This window comes from Aythya ferina (assembly GCF_964211825.1).
Source record: "Aythya ferina genome assembly, chromosome: 4".
Classification (NCBI taxonomy): Eukaryota; Metazoa; Chordata; class Aves; order Anseriformes; family Anatidae; genus Aythya; species Aythya ferina.
Window position 1 is genome coordinate 6,892,941 of NC_140300.1, and position 21,449 is coordinate 6,914,389.

The window sequence follows — 21,449 nt, forward strand, 5'->3', positions numbered from 1 at the left end:
AAATGACTGACTGTAGAAAAGATCAAGGCGATGCTCATATGAATTCATACAACATCTTTCAAAAACCCTAATACTTTCTACAGCATCACCTAATGTTTAAGCTTCCATCCTCAGGTTGCTTCACTTCAGTCCTAGAGGTCTTCTGTGCTTCTAATGCTTCTGGAAGTTCATGTCATGACAGCATAAAGAAAACATATATTTGCATCCAAAATATTGCACAAGAGCCCACATAATGACTCATGCTTAGTCAGGAACACTTTTTTTTTTATGCCTCTATAGGATTCCTTATCATAGATCTGTTCCTGAAACCTGGTTTGTTTGCTTGTTTTGTTTGTTTATTTTTGTTTATATAAATGAATAAATATATATATATAAACAGTCATCTAGACAGTTAGCAACAGAAGCCATTGTAAGTGCCACTTGAGGCTTTCATCCTCTGCACTTGCTCCCTGCACTGCACCAAATAGACTGAACACTCTAAGTACTCCCAGGATTTCATCCTAATCAGCAGCTCCTTCCCTCCCCATTAATGGCTGCCCAAAGATACCTACTTTTTTGTGGAAGCACTGCTAAATGCGGGCACTGCTTCCTAGGGAGGGATGGAAACTGTTCAGAGGCTGCACACAGCTGGGAACTTTCCCCAAAAAGAAGCCAAACTCCAACACATCTACTAAATAAGCAACCACATTTTGTCAAGTGGATGAGGTGTAAAGGGGGAGAATTACAGCTCCATCTAGTTTTGAATACATAGTGGGTCAGATACCACAATGAAATGTATTGGATGTATTCGATCCAATATCTTGGATGCCCAAATAAGCAGGCACTGGGGCAAATAAATCATCCATTTTCTCATTCCCCTCACTGAACTCTGCACGAACGGGAATAAGCAACAGTAGCCATAAGCCATGGATAAGGGTCTGCACATAGACCATGCTTGTTAGTCAAGAGTTCAGCTATGACAATGAGCTACAGGCTCCAATTTGCACTTCCGAGCAGGATGAAGAACATGAAATACAGTGAAGGTAAGTCCTACAGTAGGAATTCAGAGAACAACACAACATTATATACAGTTTGAACTGCTTTTACTAATTTACACAAGGTTTGTAACAAAATGAGGTCTTGTTCTGCATCCATAAGTTACAAAACATGAATTTATCATTAAAAAAAACCCTTTTCTTATGATTCAATTTTCTCAACTTGCTGAGTTATTTAACTCCAAATTAAATTTGTTGTTGGGCAGTGGGCTAACAAGGATTGTGGCCACTTATGTCAGGAAACAGCTGGCTGCAAGACAAAGTATTTCATGGGAACTGTTGTAACTCAGCCGGTGCCAACCCCCACAGTTATTCCTGACCTTCTGCCTGCACACAACTCTTCAGAAATATCTAGCACATACTACAGCTTGGCACTAGAAGAGCTGAAAAACTTAACAATGACCAATGGGCTTCTCTGAGTCTGTTTTTGTTTTAGTATTTCTTCCATCTTGTGATCATTTGGTTTCTCCTGCTTTAAGTTGTTCTTGGTGAAGTCCCAGATTTTCTCCTTACTAGGAGCCTGTGGTGGAAGTGGTCTGGTGCCACAGATGATGTGTAGCACCTTCTTAGACTAACAGACTGCAATTAAAAGAGAAAAATATTGGTAATTATACAGCCTTGATCCTAGAATTTTAATTAGGGAATTAAAAGGATCCTTCTATTGCTGAAACTCAAGGAACAGGTAAATATAAATTGTTTGGCAACAGGGCTCCATTTTGTCTCAAGAAAAAATGCTTGGTTAAGTTGAAGACAGGTACTAGTCAAAAAGTTAACCTCCCTTCCAAATTCAGTAATTAGGTTTTGACCCAAGCGTTGGGAAGGTGGCAGAGGTGCAACACAATGATGAAAGGGTGGCAGCACTGCAAAACCAGGGAGCTGGCTTTGCTGTAACAACAGCATGATTTCCATTCTTCATCCATGCTGCACTGATGTAATGACATTGGTGGAAAATGCTAAGTTTGACCTTGCTCAGAGCATATCAAATCCCAGTGCTCATGGGCTGCTGCAGCCTATGAAAAGGGGAATGTTCAGGCTTACAAGGAGACTGTAACCATGCCGGAAACCCCAGATGGCCTCATTTAGATAAGGACAAGTTTCAGCAGGAAAATAAACCCTGTGCATATGAACCTTGAGCATTTGAGAATTATCCTCCACATACACAATCTGGGGCCCCAAAGAGATCCCCAATATTTGCAATATGATAGAGGTCTCAAGAAAGATCTATGATGTAAGAAAACTGGTCTGTGAAATAGCAGTGGAAAAAATAAAGCTAAGATTTTTTTTTCAGTAGGAATATTGGGAGTCTCCAGAAACCTCAAACCATTGTCTGTGTTTTATTTTAGCTGTATTTACTGATATATATTGACTGCAGGGAACAATTTATAAGCACTTTCCAAAAATTTAACTGTCCATAGATTTACACAGAGTATACCAACATTCTGTAGTAAGTAAAGATTGGCAGTTATTGAAGTTTGAAAGACTAGATCAAGGATATGAGATTTAACATTTGCAATAATCTGACTGGGGCATTAAAAAAAAAAATGTTTATTTTGCAAATAGTTCTTATTTCTAGAGCCAAAAATGATTGTAAAAGGATTAGGTTAGTAACCAGGAGTCCAAACAAGCTTATTCAGCTTATTTTACTGCTTGTGTCGATGACACTTTCTTTTGTCTTCATCCAGTATTGGGAAGCGCTTTATCATCTTCTGGTTTGGAAAAAGACCCAAGCAGCTAATGTAAAAAAAATATATTCTTCAGTAGCTGCTGCATGATTAATTTTCCACCCCATGAAATCACTGTGAGCTTGAAAGCACCCTAGAGCTTTATTTGCTACTTTATAGTCATCAAGGATCATAAAGCATCTTCTTCCTTCCGCACCACTAGCACTTCAGAGAGCCAGTATGGTTGAGTGGAATGAGCAAAGGGTTGAAAACCAGGAAATTTTGATTATAAACCTAAAACAGTTTGTGACTTGCCTTTGGCCTTAGTTAAATAATGCTGGACTCAGTTCTCTGAAGCAATAGAGTCCTCTGTTCCAGCTAAAGGCATTGCAGGCTCCAGCCCGCTTGACACCCAGATCCTGATACCTGCATTATAAAATGGGGATAATAGTACCAATGTTTTTTTTACATCAGAAACTTTGGGGTTCATTAGTGAAGAGGAGTACATAACAGGAAAGTATTCTAATTAAGGTTTATAAATCATTTTCAGAAGACAAATTACTCATTAAAGTTGTTCCACATCATTCCACCTAGATAAGCACATGCAGGAAATCCTGCACATTACCTTTCCCTGTTACTATACCAAAAGCTGGCTTGGGGGCTTCTCCATTTTTCACATCATTAGGACAGTCCAATCCCAACAGCAGCAAATGAAAATACTGATGTGGTATGGTCTGGTGGTACTTAGAGTTACCCAAGCCCCCCAAAACAGCATCAGCCCTGATCTCTGTAACAGTTTATAGGCTTACCCAAAAACAGGTCAGCTCTTCCATCAATCTGAAGTTCTTCATCTCCTGTGGGGTGAAGGGAAATGGAAGCATGATACATGGAACGGAAGGATGCCCTGGGCCATATTCTCCCCTGAAACAGAGAGGGACAGAGCGGGGTAAGTAGGACCATGCACATTATTACTGGCACCATGGAAATAAACCAGAGAAAAGAATATGCATCCAGATTACATTGCCATGATGGTACTACCCTTGAGTGGCCTCCAGGGATGATCCTTAAAGATAAGGTCCTACCAGTTTCCAGTGGGGAAATCGCAGTGCAGGAAAGTCAAGGATAACAATATATGTGTTATGCAATACATATACATGTATGTGTGATGCAATACATATGCAATATATGTAACAACACATCCACCATTTGGTAGAACCTGCAAATTTCACATGGACTTAAAGATCTGCAAGGGCTGGTGCAGGACAATGGATTTGCTCCCTTCTGCCACTGTGGACAACCACAAAGAATTCAGCAGAATACTCAGAGAAACAAGAGTTAGGCAAGAATTTCAATATGAATTCCCAATATTGACCTGTGTCATTTCACCCCCAGTTGCGCTAGAAAGAAATACACAAATACATTAAGGACACGACCTTCAGCATTACTTTTCAGAAAATGTGTTTCTCCTTAACATCTTCTAGTTCTGCATCCACAAACTAATTATTCTTCGGACATTCTGCCAGGTGAAAAAAATAATACAGATAATTATTATAATGTTTTTCAGGGTGGTTTCGCTTAAAAAAAAAAAAAAAAAAAAAAAAAAAAAAAAAAAGTCATATGAAGTTAAGGTTCATCTGCATCTTCTTAAAATGCCATTAAACACAATTTTTCCCCATTTATTTTTACTCACATAATTTTTCCCATCTTATCCTTCCAGCTCCTTGCTTCTCTGCATGAGTCTTCTAGATGCCAGTGAAGATCTTTTTGGCTGTGTGACTTTCAGTAAAAATGCAAAATAAAAAACAGCAGAGTATGGACTATAAAACACAATTTTAGCAATGAAAATTTCTGAGATACATTTCTGCCAATGTACTTTCATAACAAAAAAAAATTTAAGTGTGTTAAATGTAGCATTAATCTTCATTTCACATTTTGGACCCATCTCCTTATGGCCTATAGTTGCATAGTTCTCTACTATACAAAACCATCTCTTCAATTTACTTTTTGTTCACTTTGCTCAGTTTCTGCAGTGATGAATTTAACACTCAGTACCATTTTCTTCATGCCTCTTGTTGTTCTCTTAAGGATGTCAATGCAAGCCACAACCTGTGAGTGTTTATGTTCAGTGTCACCCAGACACTGCCAGCTGAAGACAGCATTGCACCATTTAACTAGATTAATTTTCTTGAGATGGACCTTGCTACTAGTCTCTTTTCCAGCTGGACAGGATAATCAGGTTGTCTCAGCCCAGCCAACAAAGAGTTTAATCCTCAAGCCCTCGATCTTCCATAAATCTGTCTACAGAGAGCCACTGCTAGAAATTCTTTGTCGTTTATGTCATATCTTGTAAAATCTGTTGAGCCTACTTCGAGCATGTGTCTGTTTTGACTTTTCCTGAAGAACAGCCTCTCTCTGGAGGGAAAGTCTGAACTGTAGCATTTATCTTTCCATGCATTCAGATAGGCAGTTGTGAAAGTCTCTTTCTCATGGGGATATTTTCCAGTGAGTCATATCTGCTCTCTCTGGATTGACAAGTTTTGACAGCAAAGTATTAATACTATCTTGCAATATTAGTCAGCTGGACTCTGACAGAGAGCTGAATAAAAGACAGGCCTTCATCCTGACATCCATTCCCAGGCAAGGTCCCCATTAAAGAAAAACAGGTTCTTTCCCTGAGTGATCAACAGGGATGAAGAAGAGTTGGCAGAATGTATTTCAGTGCATAGGAACTAGCAGCTAACCCCACAAAGCTTCTCCATAAAATAGCCTTAAAAACTACTTGTTGAAACAGCACAAATGCATTCTTTTTGATAATCCTGAACATTCAAAATTCAATAATTCATTCTGCTTCATGATAAGGGGCAGTTCACCAAAAAAAAAAAAAAGGCAAAAAAAAATCCAAAATATCCTTTTCCTAATCTTTGTCTTTGCAACACAACCTGGACAAATGGAACAGCTGAGCTAAAAACTATAAACGCAGAATTTCCTTCAAAGTGAAAATTGAAGAGGAAAAAAAAAAAAAAAAGAAATTATATTAATTGCAAATTGCAAATCCCAATTTTCAGAGATTTCAGAGATTCCCACCTGGAAGTGTGGCATGGAAGTCCTTCCTTTGCACAGTTATCAGCCAACACTTCTACCTCACATACTCCCACTGTCCCCTTTGCTTCTGCACATGGACTCTTCTACATCTTTTAACATGTTTACCCTTGCAGCATTCTTCTCTGCTTCTCCATAGATTTTCCTCATTTTGCAAACAGACAACTGAGGCAGAGAGAAATCAAAGGTTTTGGGGGGGGGGGGGGGGGGGAGGGAAAGGGGGGGTGAACTGCATAATACTGAAGCATTGTTACTGGATTCTTCAGACGTGCCTGGATTCACCGTAGACGCACGGAGATGGGTGAAGAGTTCTTTTTAAAAGCTCCCTGCATGCCTGCTGCATCATGAAGTGCCTAACAACTCTCCCAAACGGCTCTGAATGATTTCTGTCAGCTTAGTGAAGTGGACAGTGTTACAGCAAGAAATCCTAAGTCTCATACTGGCACTGTCTGCCCTTCATCTTCTTTCTTTCTTTCCTTTTTTTTTCTCTCTCTCTTTTTCTCTCTCATTGACCTCAAATTATTGTAGATACTCCAAGTAAAACAGAACCATATCTTTTGCTGGATGAGGAGCAAAAGAATGGAAATTTTCTCAACATTGTCTGAAACAGCTCACAGTTGAGATTCATGGAAGTTGAAATCAGTCAAATTCAGACCTTTTTTTTATTTTTTTAACAGCAAAGATGATTAATCATTGGCACAGCCTAAAGATGTCTGCAAGATTTTCCAGCACTAGCAACATATAAATCAACATTGGATGACTTTCAGAAAGAGATGCTGACGTTCAAGTAAAAATGAATCCAGGGAAGACTTGTGACCTGTGTTACATGGAATCAGATGGTCAATGGTCACAGTAGTCTTTTGCAGCACTGCAATCTATTAATTAGATCTTTCTGCTCCCTTCTCAGGGATCACTCTTTCAATCCCATTCCAACTTGATTCATAGAGCAACTGCTTAGCATCAGAGGTAATTTATACTTGAGTTCCCATAGATTCTTCTTCTCAGACACCCAGCAGGAGGCAGGTCTATTAAAAATGCCATATAACCCCTGCAAGGCTGGTTTAGCTGCTCCCATTTCTCATGCACAGGACACATGCTCATCAGATGGCAGCACAACTTCTGGAAGGAAAACCCAAATCCTAGAGTAACAAGGAAAGTCTTGGAAAATCCTTGTGACTACTGGGACATCACCCACATTGTGGAGCACATTTGCAGTCATAATGACCACCAAATGTGGCTGAAGCCCATTCCCATGCTCAAATTAATCTTCAGCCTATAAATCTCAGAAGTATGCACTGTTTCAACTCTGAAGTGTTCCAAGTGCCCTTGAAGAAATGAGTAATTTAGTCATAGAGCCTACACAGATTATGCACAGATCAATCCACCAGTAGACATATAAAGTTTGACTCTTCCTAAGCACAGTACAGTTATTTTCAAGACATGCTATAAGCAGCCTGGCACTAATATGCATAAGAAACACTTCAGCCCAGTATATCTGAATGTGATCATCCATTCTGCACTTAAAAGACAAGACCTTTGCATAATTTCCACTAGCTGTTCTCAGTAATCACAAATCTATTCTCTCTGGAGTTTTGCAAGAGACTGAGACATGATTGTCCTTACAAAAATGTTTTTCTTCCAATCAAATTTAAAATGGCTCAAGACTATTTATCTTGTTTATTGTCCCAATATGCAGTATTTTCATTTACCAATACCACCATGGAAAGTATAAATCTGAGAAAACTTTTCCACTTGGTTATACCCAGCTACCAATTCTTCCTAAAGTGCCTCTACACTTCATTACAGAGGTAACTAAAGGACAACGCAGAATCACCTAAACCTTCTCTATACTAACTTTCTTAGACCCTACTAGCAACCTAGGGCAGCAGTGCGGATGTCAGCACACACAATTTTTTTCTGCATTGTGACTATAATATAAGAACACATAAGTCACCATTCTGCACATACCAAGACAAGGCTAAGATGGTAATTTGACATGCATTACCCAGTCCCTGGGACAAGCAAATGGTTTAAATTACTTGGGGTTTTGGCAAATAAGTCATTAAAGAGACAGGAGGGATTGCTAATATTACATTTATTTACAGGAATAATTTTTACAAGTGATGAATTAATAATGCACTTTGTCTTATGACCTCAAAAATGTACCTTGTTACAGTAAGGGAGATTTTATTGGTGACCAGACCTACTGCAGATCATTAGGCCACAATGTAAATTAAAATCTTCTCCCTGTACAAAAAATATTGGACACTATTTTAAATAATGTTCCTGCACTACTGTTGGCTGCTGGGCATCAGTGGGTCATGCTAAGTGCTGACAGGTCAAGTGCCTTCTGCAGGGCAAGATTAATTTACTTTGTTCAGCATATCTAGTGTGAATGTTCATATCAAAGCCAGTCACCGCCAGTTTCTTTTAGGTCACTACACAGTTTTAAAACGAAGTTCAGTTGCCTGACTTTAGTAGTATACTGCAGGGTGAGATGAATCACAACCTGAAAGTGCCCGTTTCTTCCCCCTGGCTATAAAAAAAGCTTTGACAGTTGGCTCAGCTGTGAACATCTGCACTGCAAAGCTTTTCTGCTGATCAGAAGAGCGCCAGCCTCTGTGGCTGTTAGGATGCATGGTGGCAGCTATCTCCACAATTCCCATTTTAATCGTTTGAGAGGACATATGCCAAAATATCATTGAATAGTATTAATAAAATTATGTAGGCAGCTACTGTCAGCCACATAACAGATGTTTAAGTGCTGTTCAAATGCCTTGGCTTTCTGAAGGATGTAGCTGTAGGTGGTCCAGAAGAAAATGAAGCCCTTTTTTTTGTGCAGATACCTATTTCCATGCATAAGTGTAAGACAAACACTGGCTTAAACACTGAGCTTGGAAGAATGACCAATCCTACAGAAGATCTGTGAAGAATTGTTATCTTCACAGAAATGTAGATTGAACACTGGGTACCATTATTAAAATAAGTAACTTTTAAAAATTTGATTAAATAAGATTGTAAAAGAGGTATCTCCTTCTCACTGATGTGAATAATTGTTTTGTCAATTGATTATTATGATACCAGTTACTGTGGACAAGAGGAATATAAGAAATTTGCCTTTGATTTTTTATGCCATGTAAATTACTTTGAAAAGTTTCTGCAGTGCATTTTGTTAAGTCATTAAAACTGCTGCTCTTTTGCACAGGTAGGAAACTGAAGCATTCCAGTGTTCTTTTTACTGAGCAGTTATCTTTTTTCCATGTTTCCAGGACTTGCATCTACTTCAATATAACAATCCACTATGACAAACTGTTTTCCCAGCTTATAAAACTACCATTCTTTGAAGCTGATGGCAGCTGTTTTGTAGCTGTCATACCATATAATATGGGTAAGGTCACTCCCTGTAGCGAGCTAAATTACAGAATTTGGTCTAGTGCCAAATTCTAAAAGCAGAGATACCACATTATTGTGAACTGTGGTGTCCAGAGTTTAATGTACTTCTTATTAAAATCAATGTAAAGTTTGTTTCAATGGGGATTGGATCGAGTCCTAATTACATGTCGACAAATGCTTGTCGTATGCCAATTCCAGTGTTAGAACTGCTGTTGATTAGATGTCCTTATAAAGTACTATTCAGTCCTGTGGCCAGTAAAACAATTAATTTCTATTGTCAAAATTAAATTTATTTAAACTTAATTTTACTATTGAACACCAGATAATTCACCCTGGTATTTAATTAGATAGCAGTCTTGCTTCCAGTTCTAGCAGCACAATTTGCTACTTGCTGTGAGAGTGCAAAATTACGTGTACAGCTTTTGCATTGACAACTGCTTAGTGACCAGTACCTATCAGATGGCTTTGCAAACACAGCAAGACTACGGCAATCCCACTTAGAGTTCTATCAATTCAAGCACAAGATATTTCGCCTGTTTTCTATATTATATTTCTTCCTTTGTCATTTATAGTGAAGGTTTTTAAAAATCTTAAAGTGGACTGCACAGGCATACGGTTAGGTTTCATGACAATTTGAAAACATTAAGCTGGATTCGCCTCTTACTAAAACAAGCATCAGGCTTCCTGCTGATTTTTAGGTAAGATAGATGAAGACATCAAGGCAACAAGCACCAAAAAGAGGAAAATCAAAGTTTTTAAAACATTACAAATCTGTGTTTGATGTCACTGGGGAATTTGTTCACTTCTTACGAAATCTTTTTTTCTTTTTTTTTTGTTATTTCAGTTTCTACTATGAGACTGGTCCCATGTGCGAATGTGTGTGTGTGCACACGTGTGTTGTATGTTTCACAGTGATTTTTCTTACATCTGTTTTTTGATGGTTGATCTTTTTAATTTTATTTTATTTTTCCAACAAAACATTGTTCTCTCTCTTTCATTTTTGTCTCTGCATTTAATTTGCCTTCTGGGTTGGGGGCCACTGCTGGCTGAAGATCTATCCTTCTTGTAACTGAGACACAGCTATTTCTGTTTCTTAGCTCCTGCTGTGCCAGAGGATTTATTTGTGTGTGGCTATTTGTTTCTGGGCATTGGATTAGACTACTGAAGGAACGGTTTGGGAGGTAAGGAATGCTGGGAACAGCTTTGTGTTCGCTCTGCTGAGCTCTGGTGCCTGGCTTCCAAAGTCCTCGTTCTACCTAGCTCTCAGATTTTCCAAAGCTAGCTGTCAATGACATAGGACACCACTATTTTATGAGAAGTCCTTGCTCTGCCCAGTTCTTGGTAATCTTTCAGGCACTTCCTCTTGTGCATCTGCCTCAATGCTACACTGAGCAAAGGGTGAAAGGTGTCTTCTGCAAAATTCACTGATTTATTTCTAGTGTGTGAGGGCAGAACGGTCTTATAATGAACAACTCTATGAGTCTTAGCAAGCTCTTTGCTTTGTGTACAGACACTCACAAGGGTCTTCAGCTGCTATAAACTCAAATGGTGCCAGAAAATGAATGGGGTTGTGAGTATTTGCACCAGGCAAGGATCTGCCTCAAGTTGCTTCCAAGTATATGACAAAGAATTATGTTCATTGACAGTACAATGCATTTAAACTGAAATGGGTAGGCTTTCACTGAAAATAATAAAAAGTCAGGACACAAATTAAGACTATTTGATGTGAAAAGCAGTCAGAAAAACTTCAAAAGCTGCTGCTTGGGACTATAAAATTATTTCACTATCCATGCTGTCTGGAGGAAATAATAAGGTGTGAATTAAACTACCATAATAGACCACAAGGTGGGCCCAGCAAGAATAAAACTTGTGAGTATTGTAATGAACAATAATATATGCAAATTAATCATTCAGCCTCTCTCTGGCACAATAACTAAACATCATATGCCCACAGCCCCTGGAGGTAGGTAGTCCTTCTGAAAAGAAAGTAGATGAATAACACCTTCATGAAATAAAGACTGGTGGCACCATGACGTAGACTATATTCAGCAGAGAATTTCAGTGCTCTGGCACTCTTGGTAAAGGAAACTAGAGTGTTGTTCCAAATGCTGAATAAAACCAGCTAGTATGATCAAGTGTAAAATCTAATGCCTACTTTCTACAGTTTTAAATCTTCTCTATTTGGAAAAAGAGCAGTATGATCTAGCAACATTTTTTCTTTCTTAAGGACAATGATCCTATGTCACTAGTGTTATATGAATACACTTCATATTACATAGTTTTGGCATGTGTGTGTTTTTCTTTGTTTTTTTGTTTTTGTTTTTGTTTTTTTCTTTTTTTGTTTTTCCCCCAAAGAAAATTAACATTTGGATAGTTTTTTTGATGGTATTATCAACAGCATTGCAAATGTATCAAGAGAACTGGAGTAAAGAATGACTATAAGATAAGGCATGCATAGCGTAGAAACTAAATTAAACAAAGCAGAAAAGATTACATATGGTTCTAAGTAATGTTATTCTTCTTCTTAATCCTCAAATAGAGTCACTAAATTACACTTCCAGATTTAGTTATGATATTTACAAATGACTTAACTGTACATTTAAAGAGGGGAAACTGGCTACAAATGGGGGCAAGCTCATAATTTAAGGTCACGGTGGTGCCAGCACAGAGCAAATGCTTATTATAGGGGTATTTTTGGTCATGGGGAATTCTCTTTCCCTAAGAACAAATCCCAGAAAAGCATATTTTTATTACATCTTCCAAATCTGGCATTCAGACTTTATGTAAATATACAAGACAGAGGATCTTTCTTTTTGAAATGCTAGGAACTGAAGAGACAGCTGAAATTTACTGGAGAATATTTCTTTTAAAATCATTTGTATGAGTAACCCAAAATATAACCTAAAATATATTTTTTTTTAAATATGTAAAAAAAAAAATGAACAGAAAAGCATTGTATGAAATACATGTCATCTTACTGGAGGCTATATAAAATCACATCTCTCTTCCTCTCCTAAACAAGTATAAAAACAAAAACAAACAAACCAAAAAAAAAGTTCAAAACAAGGTTACCGGTTTTGTTTCCTTATAACTGAAAACAGAAGGTGCATTTTTTTAAGACTGTATCATTTCTGAGTTCCAATTACTCTCAGAAATGCTTTCTCATCTTTTGATATTCACCATTCTTTAGCTTTTTTTTTTTTTTTTCCTCTAGAGTACCTTTCATCTAACATCTGTCTCCTTTTTCTTGGTAGAGAACCTCAGTGCAAACCCAGACCTTGAAAGAAATGTAAAGAAATAGAGTCCCAAAAAACTCAGATGTAGTGCTATGACTTACAGAAAATTAAACAGAGTTAATTTTGGCAGGAGCTAAATAAAGGCTATGTCATACAGTGAGCTGAGTTGAGCAACACTCATGATGATTTCAGAGAGCAATTGAGTCCTGATAACTCAGGTTAGTTTAAAGCAGACTTTATTTCAGCAAAAAAATTGTGAGTAAGGAAAGAAAAAGGGCAGCAGCAACTGTTGCTGGTGCTGTTAGACTCTGCCAGTATGAATTACTGTGGTTTGAAGTTACCCAGTTTTCAGGGATCGCTCCACAACATAAACTTTGCTGAAGGGGGGTTGGCTGTCACCAACCACAGGAAATTATGTTCTTATAATAATATACCCACACATTATGGCACCTGAAATCATACCCAAACACATCCTTGCAGTTTGTTTTTTAGGATTTTTAAGGTTTTTAAGACTTCATACATGTCAGTAAGGGCATTCTTATGTATCATCTTACTTGCATTCATTCCCCCCTTTGGGGAAAAAAAGAAGAAAAAAAAAAAAAAAGAAAAAAAAAAGAAGTGTCTTGTGCTTCTGATTCATTTTTCATGATTCTTATCATCAGACAGCTTAAAGGCAAAAAAGTTTCATCCCAATGAAGCAACAGTGAAATACTTGAGGATAAAGTTGGAAACAAGTCCCATGGAGAACACAGAAAACAGTCTCCTCCCCTGTCATTAGGATTTCCCCCGGCACCCAGCTGTGCAAGCTGCAAGCACACTTCAGCAAAAGCTCACTTCCTGAGTGTTGCTTTCCAGTCTCATCCTCCAAAACTACCTCAGTATGCTCAGCCTGTCTCAGAAACCCTGCTCTGAAACCTCCTCCCTCCTCCTTTTCCAGAATGAAAAAAAACAAAAAACAAAAAACAAAAAAACCCTCTCTTCTCCCTCCTTGTTGTCTTTTCACTCAGAACAACACACCACCATCTTTTTTTTTTTTTTTTTTTTTTTTTTTTTTTTTAAGCTATTAATCTATCAGCTATGCTTGTGATGATCCCCTGGTCTCACCTCCTGCACCTATACACAAAACCCAACCATTCTAAACATAATCCTCCACTATGCATGGATTTGGGGTGACACCACCTTAATTATATTCCTTTTCTCATTCCTTCTAGAATTCATAGAAACTTCTGCTAATTACACTTTTGAAAATGCCATAATATCTTCAAAAATCTCATAGCATGAGTATTCCTCGCTGTCTTTCACTTGCTTCTGGGCCTCCCATAAAAGACAGCTCATGATGGATCAATGGCAGAGATCTGGCACTTGTCTGTAATGTTTTCACAGCTTTCCCTCCAGGCTGGGTTACTGCTGGTTGCTCACACCTCGCCCAGATCTGCAGGTTGGGATGAGAGGTCATAGAATTTCTTGCCTCCCACCCCTGTTTCTGCTACCAAAGTGAGACACACAGTGCCCCAGCTACCACACCACAGTTTGTGGCTCTCTGACTGCTGCAGACTTTTATCACCAGGCCAACAGATAAAGGTTTTAGCAGGTAGGCAAACACTCTGCTTTAATGCCCCAAATCTAATAAACAGAAGCTTTTTTTCTCTCTGTTCCACAGAAGATGCTATTCTCATTCAGCTAATTACAACATAATGAAATCAGAAACAGAGGGATGAAAAGCTTCCCCCGGTGTTTAGGGCTGACCTCAAGATCACCTTCAAGCCCAGACCTCCCAAATATTTATTAAATAACCCCACAGTGTGCTGCCCAGACACCCTCACCAGCCACAACAGCAGCTTGGCTGAATGTTATGAGGGCGTAAGGAGGAGGCCTCTCCACCCCTTTCTGGGTCTGGAGCATCACCTGCCCCATAGCAATCATGAGGTCCCACATTCTTTACTTTTGAATCCCCCCCCTCCCTTCCCTACCGTACATAAAAAGTGGAAAGACCCTGTGTATAGCACAATCACTAGACGAGATCTGAAAAAGACGTTTCACAGCTAAGAACAAGAAGCAAGCAGCCTATTGCATAGCACAACGCAGCAGAGGGAGGGATAGTTAATTCATGTTTCAGGCTGGTTGAGGATGTAGAACTAGCACTAAAAATCATTCTGAAAAATGGGTGAGATAAAAAGTTATAACAGTGGGTTCCCCCATGCTACCGTTTTAGACTGAAGATGTGGAGGTCTGGGATTCTCCTTAGTTAACATTTTCGTATTTATTGAAAAAGTGAGTCACTAAATAAACTATGCCAACCAAAAGCTGAGGTGTTTCTGGAATTGCATCGTTTCTATGAAGAAGCTCACAGCCTCAAAGTAGAAACCTAAAAGGCCAGTCTCCAGGTCTGTGTGCACATTTCATTTTCTGGTGGCTTTGCTCAGGAGGAAATTTCTCTATTCATGACCTTCTGACTCCCAACCAGAAGTGACTCACTGAGCTCATTGCATTACAGGGCTGCTGCTTAGAGCAAAGAACTGAGGCTTGAGGTCTTTCCCAGAGACATCGCATGACCCTGGGCAATTCCCTTCAAGACTATTTGAAGATCTGATATTTAACAGCAAAGTCCACATTTAATAAACTCCATAAGACCCTTTTATGCTAGCAGCCGGTGGTCATCCCAACCTTCCAATGAGAATCTGAAGACCTTTTTAATGAAGCGTGTTGGAGACACAAGCCTGATTAAGCTTAAAAACAAACAAACAAATAAATAAATAAATAAATATAAAAACTAATTTAAAAAGCACACCTAGTGAGGTGCCTATATAACTTTTCAAGTGTCCAAATTCAGAATTTTGAGGTGTTTTTTTTTTTTTTTTCTTGCTGTTCTGCTGTTTAATTCCATAACATGGTAAGATTACATTTAACCATCAGACGCAACATTTTAAGGTTGACTTCATTATTTGGAAACATTTAAAAGTTTCAGCTGAAAAGTCCCACCTGGGCTTGCAGCTCTGCATTAATTACAGCTATTAAAACACATATTTTACTTATGAATTTCAGAGTGTAGTGTTTTCTACAAACAGCTTTCACAAGCCACTAGCAGTCACAGTCAACTATGCAGGAAGAAGAAATAGAAATTGTATAAATGATGGGGGAAAAGGTTGAAAAGAGAGGTTTAAAAAGGGAATTCATATTGCTGAAAAACAAACCTATGCATGACCCTCACAGAAACCTTAACAATTTAATCTCAGTTAGACAATCCTCAGCATACCTATCATGTAGGTAGAAAAAGCTGACCGTACTTCCTATGGTCCTCACACCATTTTATAGTCTGTATTTTATAATAATTACTTTAATTAGGAAGCACACTGAATGTAGGCAATGATTCAGCAGCATAGTTCCTTAGCTATTAGTTCCTGAGCTGCTTAGTTTTATAAACAGGGAAGTTACAATATCTTCAAGATTATGAGTCCCACTTCTACACCAACATTCCTGCTGCTATCACTTTTTAAGAATGCTCATGGCAAAGCTAATACAAACTGAAATGAAATTACAGACTACCAGAAGAAAAAAAAAAAAAAGAAATGCACACGTCACATTTGAAACTACAGCAATCGAAGTCATGTCATGGGTGGTTGCAACCCAGAAAGAGTTTCACTTTAAATAATATACTTAATGCATTTCAATCTCTTAATTTCTGTTAATTCACACTGGAATTTTTTCCTCCTCTCACATCTTATTATGTGTCTGATTACATTTTGGAGGTTCTTTGCCTCAATTTATCATACCAAAAATTTGTGTCAACAACTTGCTGTGCTGTTTCTACCCATGGAATAGCTCCATGTTTTTTGTTTGTTTGTTTGTTTGTTTTTGTCTCAGCAAATGTCCTGCAAAACCCTGCACACAGTTAGAAAGTAACACAAAATCCAATGAGAGAAGATCCATATTACTCTAATAGTAGTTATATTACATTCATGCTAAACCAGTTTTCCTTATTTTCCCTTTTTTTGTGTTTAATCCTAGTGTTCTGAACTGCACTGTCAACAAAGTACGTCTTTTCCAATGAGAAAAATATTAATTTTTGTGTGACCAAAACTAATGAATATTTACACAAACAGTTTTTAGAACTTGGTTCCTTCTCCTTGATGTAACCTTGAGTCAGTCTGAATTTCCATGGTTTATATTATTCAGTTTGGTTATAGCATCCCTATAATTTCTTTCCTGTTTAGTACTTTACATATGCTTTCAGAATTAATCCTGTCTTAGAAAAGCTTTTTGTCTTAGAACATGCGTAAATAAATCACTGTATTCTTAGATAATGGAAATTGTCAGTGATTAAATTCAATTTGATAGGGTATGTGTGAAATTTCTCTGACTAGTTATCAACAGTATCTTGATTTTAGGTTTGGCTTCATCTTTATGTCTCCTATATTTACAGCTGCCTGTACTTTCCTTCTGCAGTTCTCCATATTTCATTTTGCAGATTGTTTTCTGCAGGCTCATGAATATATGGGTATTTGGCAGTGATTTTATAACCTATAATCAGAACTGAAAATTATAGTGATCCCATTTGCGTTATTATAGCTTAAGAATGTGTCAGACTTTCCATTTTAAACTTTTTTACTGTAAAGAATCTACAACTGGTCTTTCTCCACTGCCAAATATTTCTGCAAAATTTTCAATAAGAATAAATGTTATTTATGAATTTGAAACTTTTTTCAGGACTTCTGGCAGTGAGTGTGAGGAGATAGCTTCTACTGAAATTCAAAGAAAAAAAATATCTAATTTCCTGCCTCTTTATTCAGCGACCATATTTTAGCCAAAGAAAGTTAGATGGGTCTCTTTTTAAGGACCTGTAGTATTAATGCAGTAGTGGACAGAGGGATTACTTGAGAATGACTGGAATTATTTCCTTCCACTGGAAACAAAATTCACTCCTTCAACATAGTGCCAAGATTTTTCTGCCAGAGGAACAAGAGAATGGATAAGAGCATCAGCCCCAGCTCTCTGCTGCAATCTCAGATCATGAACTGCACATTCTTATTTATTTTTAAACATACATCCAAAATATTTCAGGTCTCTGGTCAGACCTTCACATACCCCAAATCATCCTCTAGATAGGGGGACAGCAGACTTAAAACTCAGGAGAAGGTGATGGGAGTAGAGACCTGAAATGAAATCAAGGTGAGACTGGCCAGGAGAAACTCTTGACCAGCTGATTCCGTGATGTTTTCCACTAATCTGACCTCAAGCTAGGATCATCTCTCCATGGCCCATTAAAATATCTCTTAAATGCTGCAGGCAACGTCCTACCTTCTCTTCTCTTTTTGCCTTCAGCGGGGGAGGGGGGGGGGGGGAAATGTACAAACATTGCAAAATTTGGCCCTCCAATTTCTTAAACCTATTGGAGAAATGACAGATGGTGCACAAATATCCATTCCAGTCAACTGGGTGACCACTTGCACCTCTCACCTCATCACTTGCATTTTGGCTGTTCTTAACTTTCCAGACCTTTGTTCTGCTTGAGGTAGCAAACTCTTAATTTCCTTTACGTTTCAGATGCTTTTTCTACCACCAGCTCTTGTGGGACCTCGGACAAACAGCATAACACATTTTTCCAGGGAAAATCTCCAGAACTGTGAGACAGGTCAACGTATTCTGGGTTGGTGAGAACACTTTGAACACTTTGGTCCTGACCAAATCTAGGCTCCTGCTGAGCAGTGGCTTTGAGGATATCAGAGGTGGATCTCAAACATGGAGAGACAACTGGCCGTCAAAAACCTTTGCTATGTCTTCACTATCCCTATTTACAAATGGGAGATTGAGACAATTTTACTGTAAGACCTCCAAAGCTATGCAAAATGGTTTAAGTACTGTAGAAAGAGAGATTTCCAGCTTCATTCTGGTGATGCAGACCTCTTGGATCTATAAACAAATCAGGACTCTTGTGAGAATAGTCCTGGTTCTGAGGTTTTCTGTACTTTCATTTCCACTAATGTATGGAAATCCTACAAAACAGGATTTTTGTCTCCTGGTATTTGGACATGTCCGGTTTGAGTCCTGAGTGAGTGAGATTTCTTGCTGAGCTGGATTTTTTGCCAGTTAATTTGCATAAAATGCTGAGGATTAGAAAAACTCAGCTCTTGACCTTCTTAGCTCATGTATTTTATATGTTTTTAAAAGGAAATTGCAATTATGAAGGTTATGAGATGTCATATGCCAGTTTTTCACTACAAGCTATGTCCTGCAGTCAGTATTTCCATTCACTCTCATTGACCATAATCAAAGGCAATGAGCAGAAACGCTGGAAGCGTAGTCTCGCCTTATGTGGATCTTCTCCAAACCTCAATATGGCATTTCTGACGTGAACACATATGGAACATCTATTGCCTTTGAACTAAAACCAACAGTGAGAGGTTCTTCAGAAATGCAGACGTCAAAGCTGCCAGCAATGTGAATGAGAGTTGGAGGTAGATTGAGAAAACTTTGTCACCACTTTCCCCTATGTTCCCAGGTGATTCCCTGGCTGTTGAGTTACACCCTCAGCGCCAAAGGTGGGTGGCAGAGATTAGAAGCAACCTTAAATATTTACATAGAAATTTTTGGACAAAACAACAACAAAAAAGAACTGTCCCAAGGGGCACTGCCCTGCAAATCTTATTTCATACAGTCCTTCTGATGTCATTGGGTGAGCTCAAGTTGCCGAAAACTCATCCATACAGAGAAGGGCCGGCTCTGGATGTTCAACAGGAGGTAAGAAAGTCTTCAGGCAAGGAAACAGGCTTAGTGGTGGACTGGCACCACAACACGTGTTGCTGAAAGCTAGCTGGCAAAAAGAGCCATGGAGAAACTTGCCTGAGGTTGGGAAAGAAGTCTCTATCCCAACAAAGTCTCTATCCCAACAAAGTCTCTATCCCAACAAAGTCTCTATCCCACAAAGTCAGCCAGGGCACCCTGAGTTCTCAGTGTATTGCATTCATTCAGTGAGCTGAACACCTTGAGCCCAGCACACAGACATGATGGCTCAACATGGACAGCATTGCTTTCCCTCCCCGGGCAAAGAACGTGCTCCTGAATAAAGCCTTGTAGTCGCAGGAGTCATTTTTGCCTGCAAACTTTATATTGGAAACCCTTGTGAATGTGACCCAATCTAAATAGAGAGAGCTCATAAGCTTTTGGGGATAGCATATTCCATATTCCATATTTTCCCTGCAGTTTATTGGCAAATTAATTCTAATGCATTCAAATTACATCATGAAGTGTAATGTAGAAATATTTCATGAAGGTTACCTTAATAGAGTGTGAAAGCCTGATGAACAGTAATTCAGAGGGAACTGCTTGGCCCATCTCCTATTTACTTGGAAATATTACTGCCTTAAAAAAAAAAAAAAAAAAAAAAAAAAAATTATATATTACTTGTTTTTATAGCTCAAAAATCTTTAATGTGAAGATTTTTATGACTCCCTTACAATACACATCGATTTAAAAAATGTTTTAAACTAAAACAGATCATTTACTGCCAACTGTGCTTTGGGCATATCATTGATTAGTCCAAGTGTGATAAAACAACCTTGTTTTTATTCATACTTTAAGAGAATAATAAAACCTGCATACTTGGAAATACTGAAGCAACATCTTGGCCCAGAGCTATTTAAGTATGAATTATTCACGTCTAGTTTATTTTTTTCTTTTAAATTCATGAATCCCCAGAATGGTTTTGTAAAGTGTATCAGTGAAACCATGTTTCTAATTATTAAGGGGGAGGGGGGAGGGAGGGGTGGAGAGGGAGGGCAGGAGAAGCAGAATGCATCATATATGTAAAGGGGTCATTTTCTATTTGTCTTCTTTTGCAAGCCACTGTGAATCTCTTTGGAAATTAGTTATTCAAAATTTGCACTATATTTTAACTTGTGGCCCATTGAGAGAGAAGACAGATGCAGTTCCTTTGTTCAAATATTTTTTTGCAAACAAACTTATTTTTACATCCTGTAACACTAGAACTGCCAAAATATACCCATTTAGGGACTGCACAGACAATTAACTGGGAGCCCTTTGCCTAGAACTGGTTTTTGCATCTTCAGCAGAAAAGGTTCATGTAACAGTGATAGGGTGTCTATCTGGATATTACACTCCTGTGAGCAGGACTTTTTCCTCCACTACTGCAAAATGTCATCGACAGAAATATCTTTTTTTAAAGTGAAGAAACCAAAACATTAATCCTACTTTTGCAATCCTTCCATCCTGTGTAACCTAACAATGCTTTCTGTGTACACCATGGTCTGAACAGAGACAGTGGAAAGAATGAGACCAAGATAATTCTTTAACTTGTTCCACCGCTGAATTTCTGTAGGACCTCAGCAAATCACTTCACCTCAGTGTACCTCCAGTTCCCTCCACACACACAAGGCTTTGCTTTATTTGTAGCATGAACTCTTCAAGGACAGACAAAAATTTTTGACACATTTTTTTAGTACTCACTGTAACCCTGTATTTGGTAAACACCAAATTAATAGATTTTTTTCTTATACAGTCACAGAATTATGTGTATTGGAAGAGACCCTACAGGTCATTTAGCCCAACCACCAGTTCAGAGTAGGTCCCAATAAATCAGCCTACAGAGGGACTTGAGTTCTGTGTATCTCCACAGATGGAGATTAAAAAAACCCACTGAGTCCCAGATCCAGAGAAATTAACCTCCTGGGGAAAATTCTTCTCCTTGTATCTAATCAGAATTTCCTGTTTCAAATTTTGTCTTTTGTCTTAGACCTCCAAGAAGACTCTGGCTTTGTCCTCTCTATATTCTTCGTAACGTTACTGGACACAGCACCCTTTGCCTTCTCTGTTTCTACTTGTACTTCACGTTCTTCTGTCCTCTTACTAACCCGGGGACTCCCCACTCACTCTGTTAATGTCATTGCCTTTCTCATACTGGGAAACCCAAAAATGAACACAATATTCAACATTAAAAATAAATCAATGGTCTCAAAATCTCCTAAAGTTTTACTTGTAGGTTTTTCTCTCCTTAAGGGTATTTGTCATAAGTA

The 21,449-nt window shown here is 38.3% G+C and overlaps 1 protein-coding gene across 2 annotated transcripts in view; it reads right to left on the minus strand.

Moving 5' to 3' along the window:
• Nucleotides 1-1,234: 1,234 nt before the first annotated feature.
• The window catches only part of LOC311436081 (uncharacterized protein), a 49,111-nt gene continuing 28,896 nt past the window's right edge, over nt 1,235-21,449 (minus strand). Inside the window, exons 5-8 of one of the 2 annotated variants that reach the window (XM_084517809.1) lie at nt 19,696-19,779; nt 4,386-4,471; nt 3,505-3,616; nt 1,235-1,613 (exon numbers count right to left, since the gene is read on the minus strand). In XM_084517809.1, the coding sequence (XP_084373935.1) occupies nt 1,509-1,613; nt 3,505-3,616; nt 4,386-4,471; nt 19,696-19,752 (360 nt within the window). In that variant the 5' untranslated portion in view covers nt 19,753-19,779 and the 3' untranslated portion in view covers nt 1,235-1,508. Of the gene's footprint in view, nt 1,614-3,504; nt 3,617-4,385; nt 4,472-4,747; nt 4,868-19,695; nt 19,780-21,449 lie in introns of those variants that run through there. The other variant, XM_084517810.1, reaches the window with a different exon arrangement.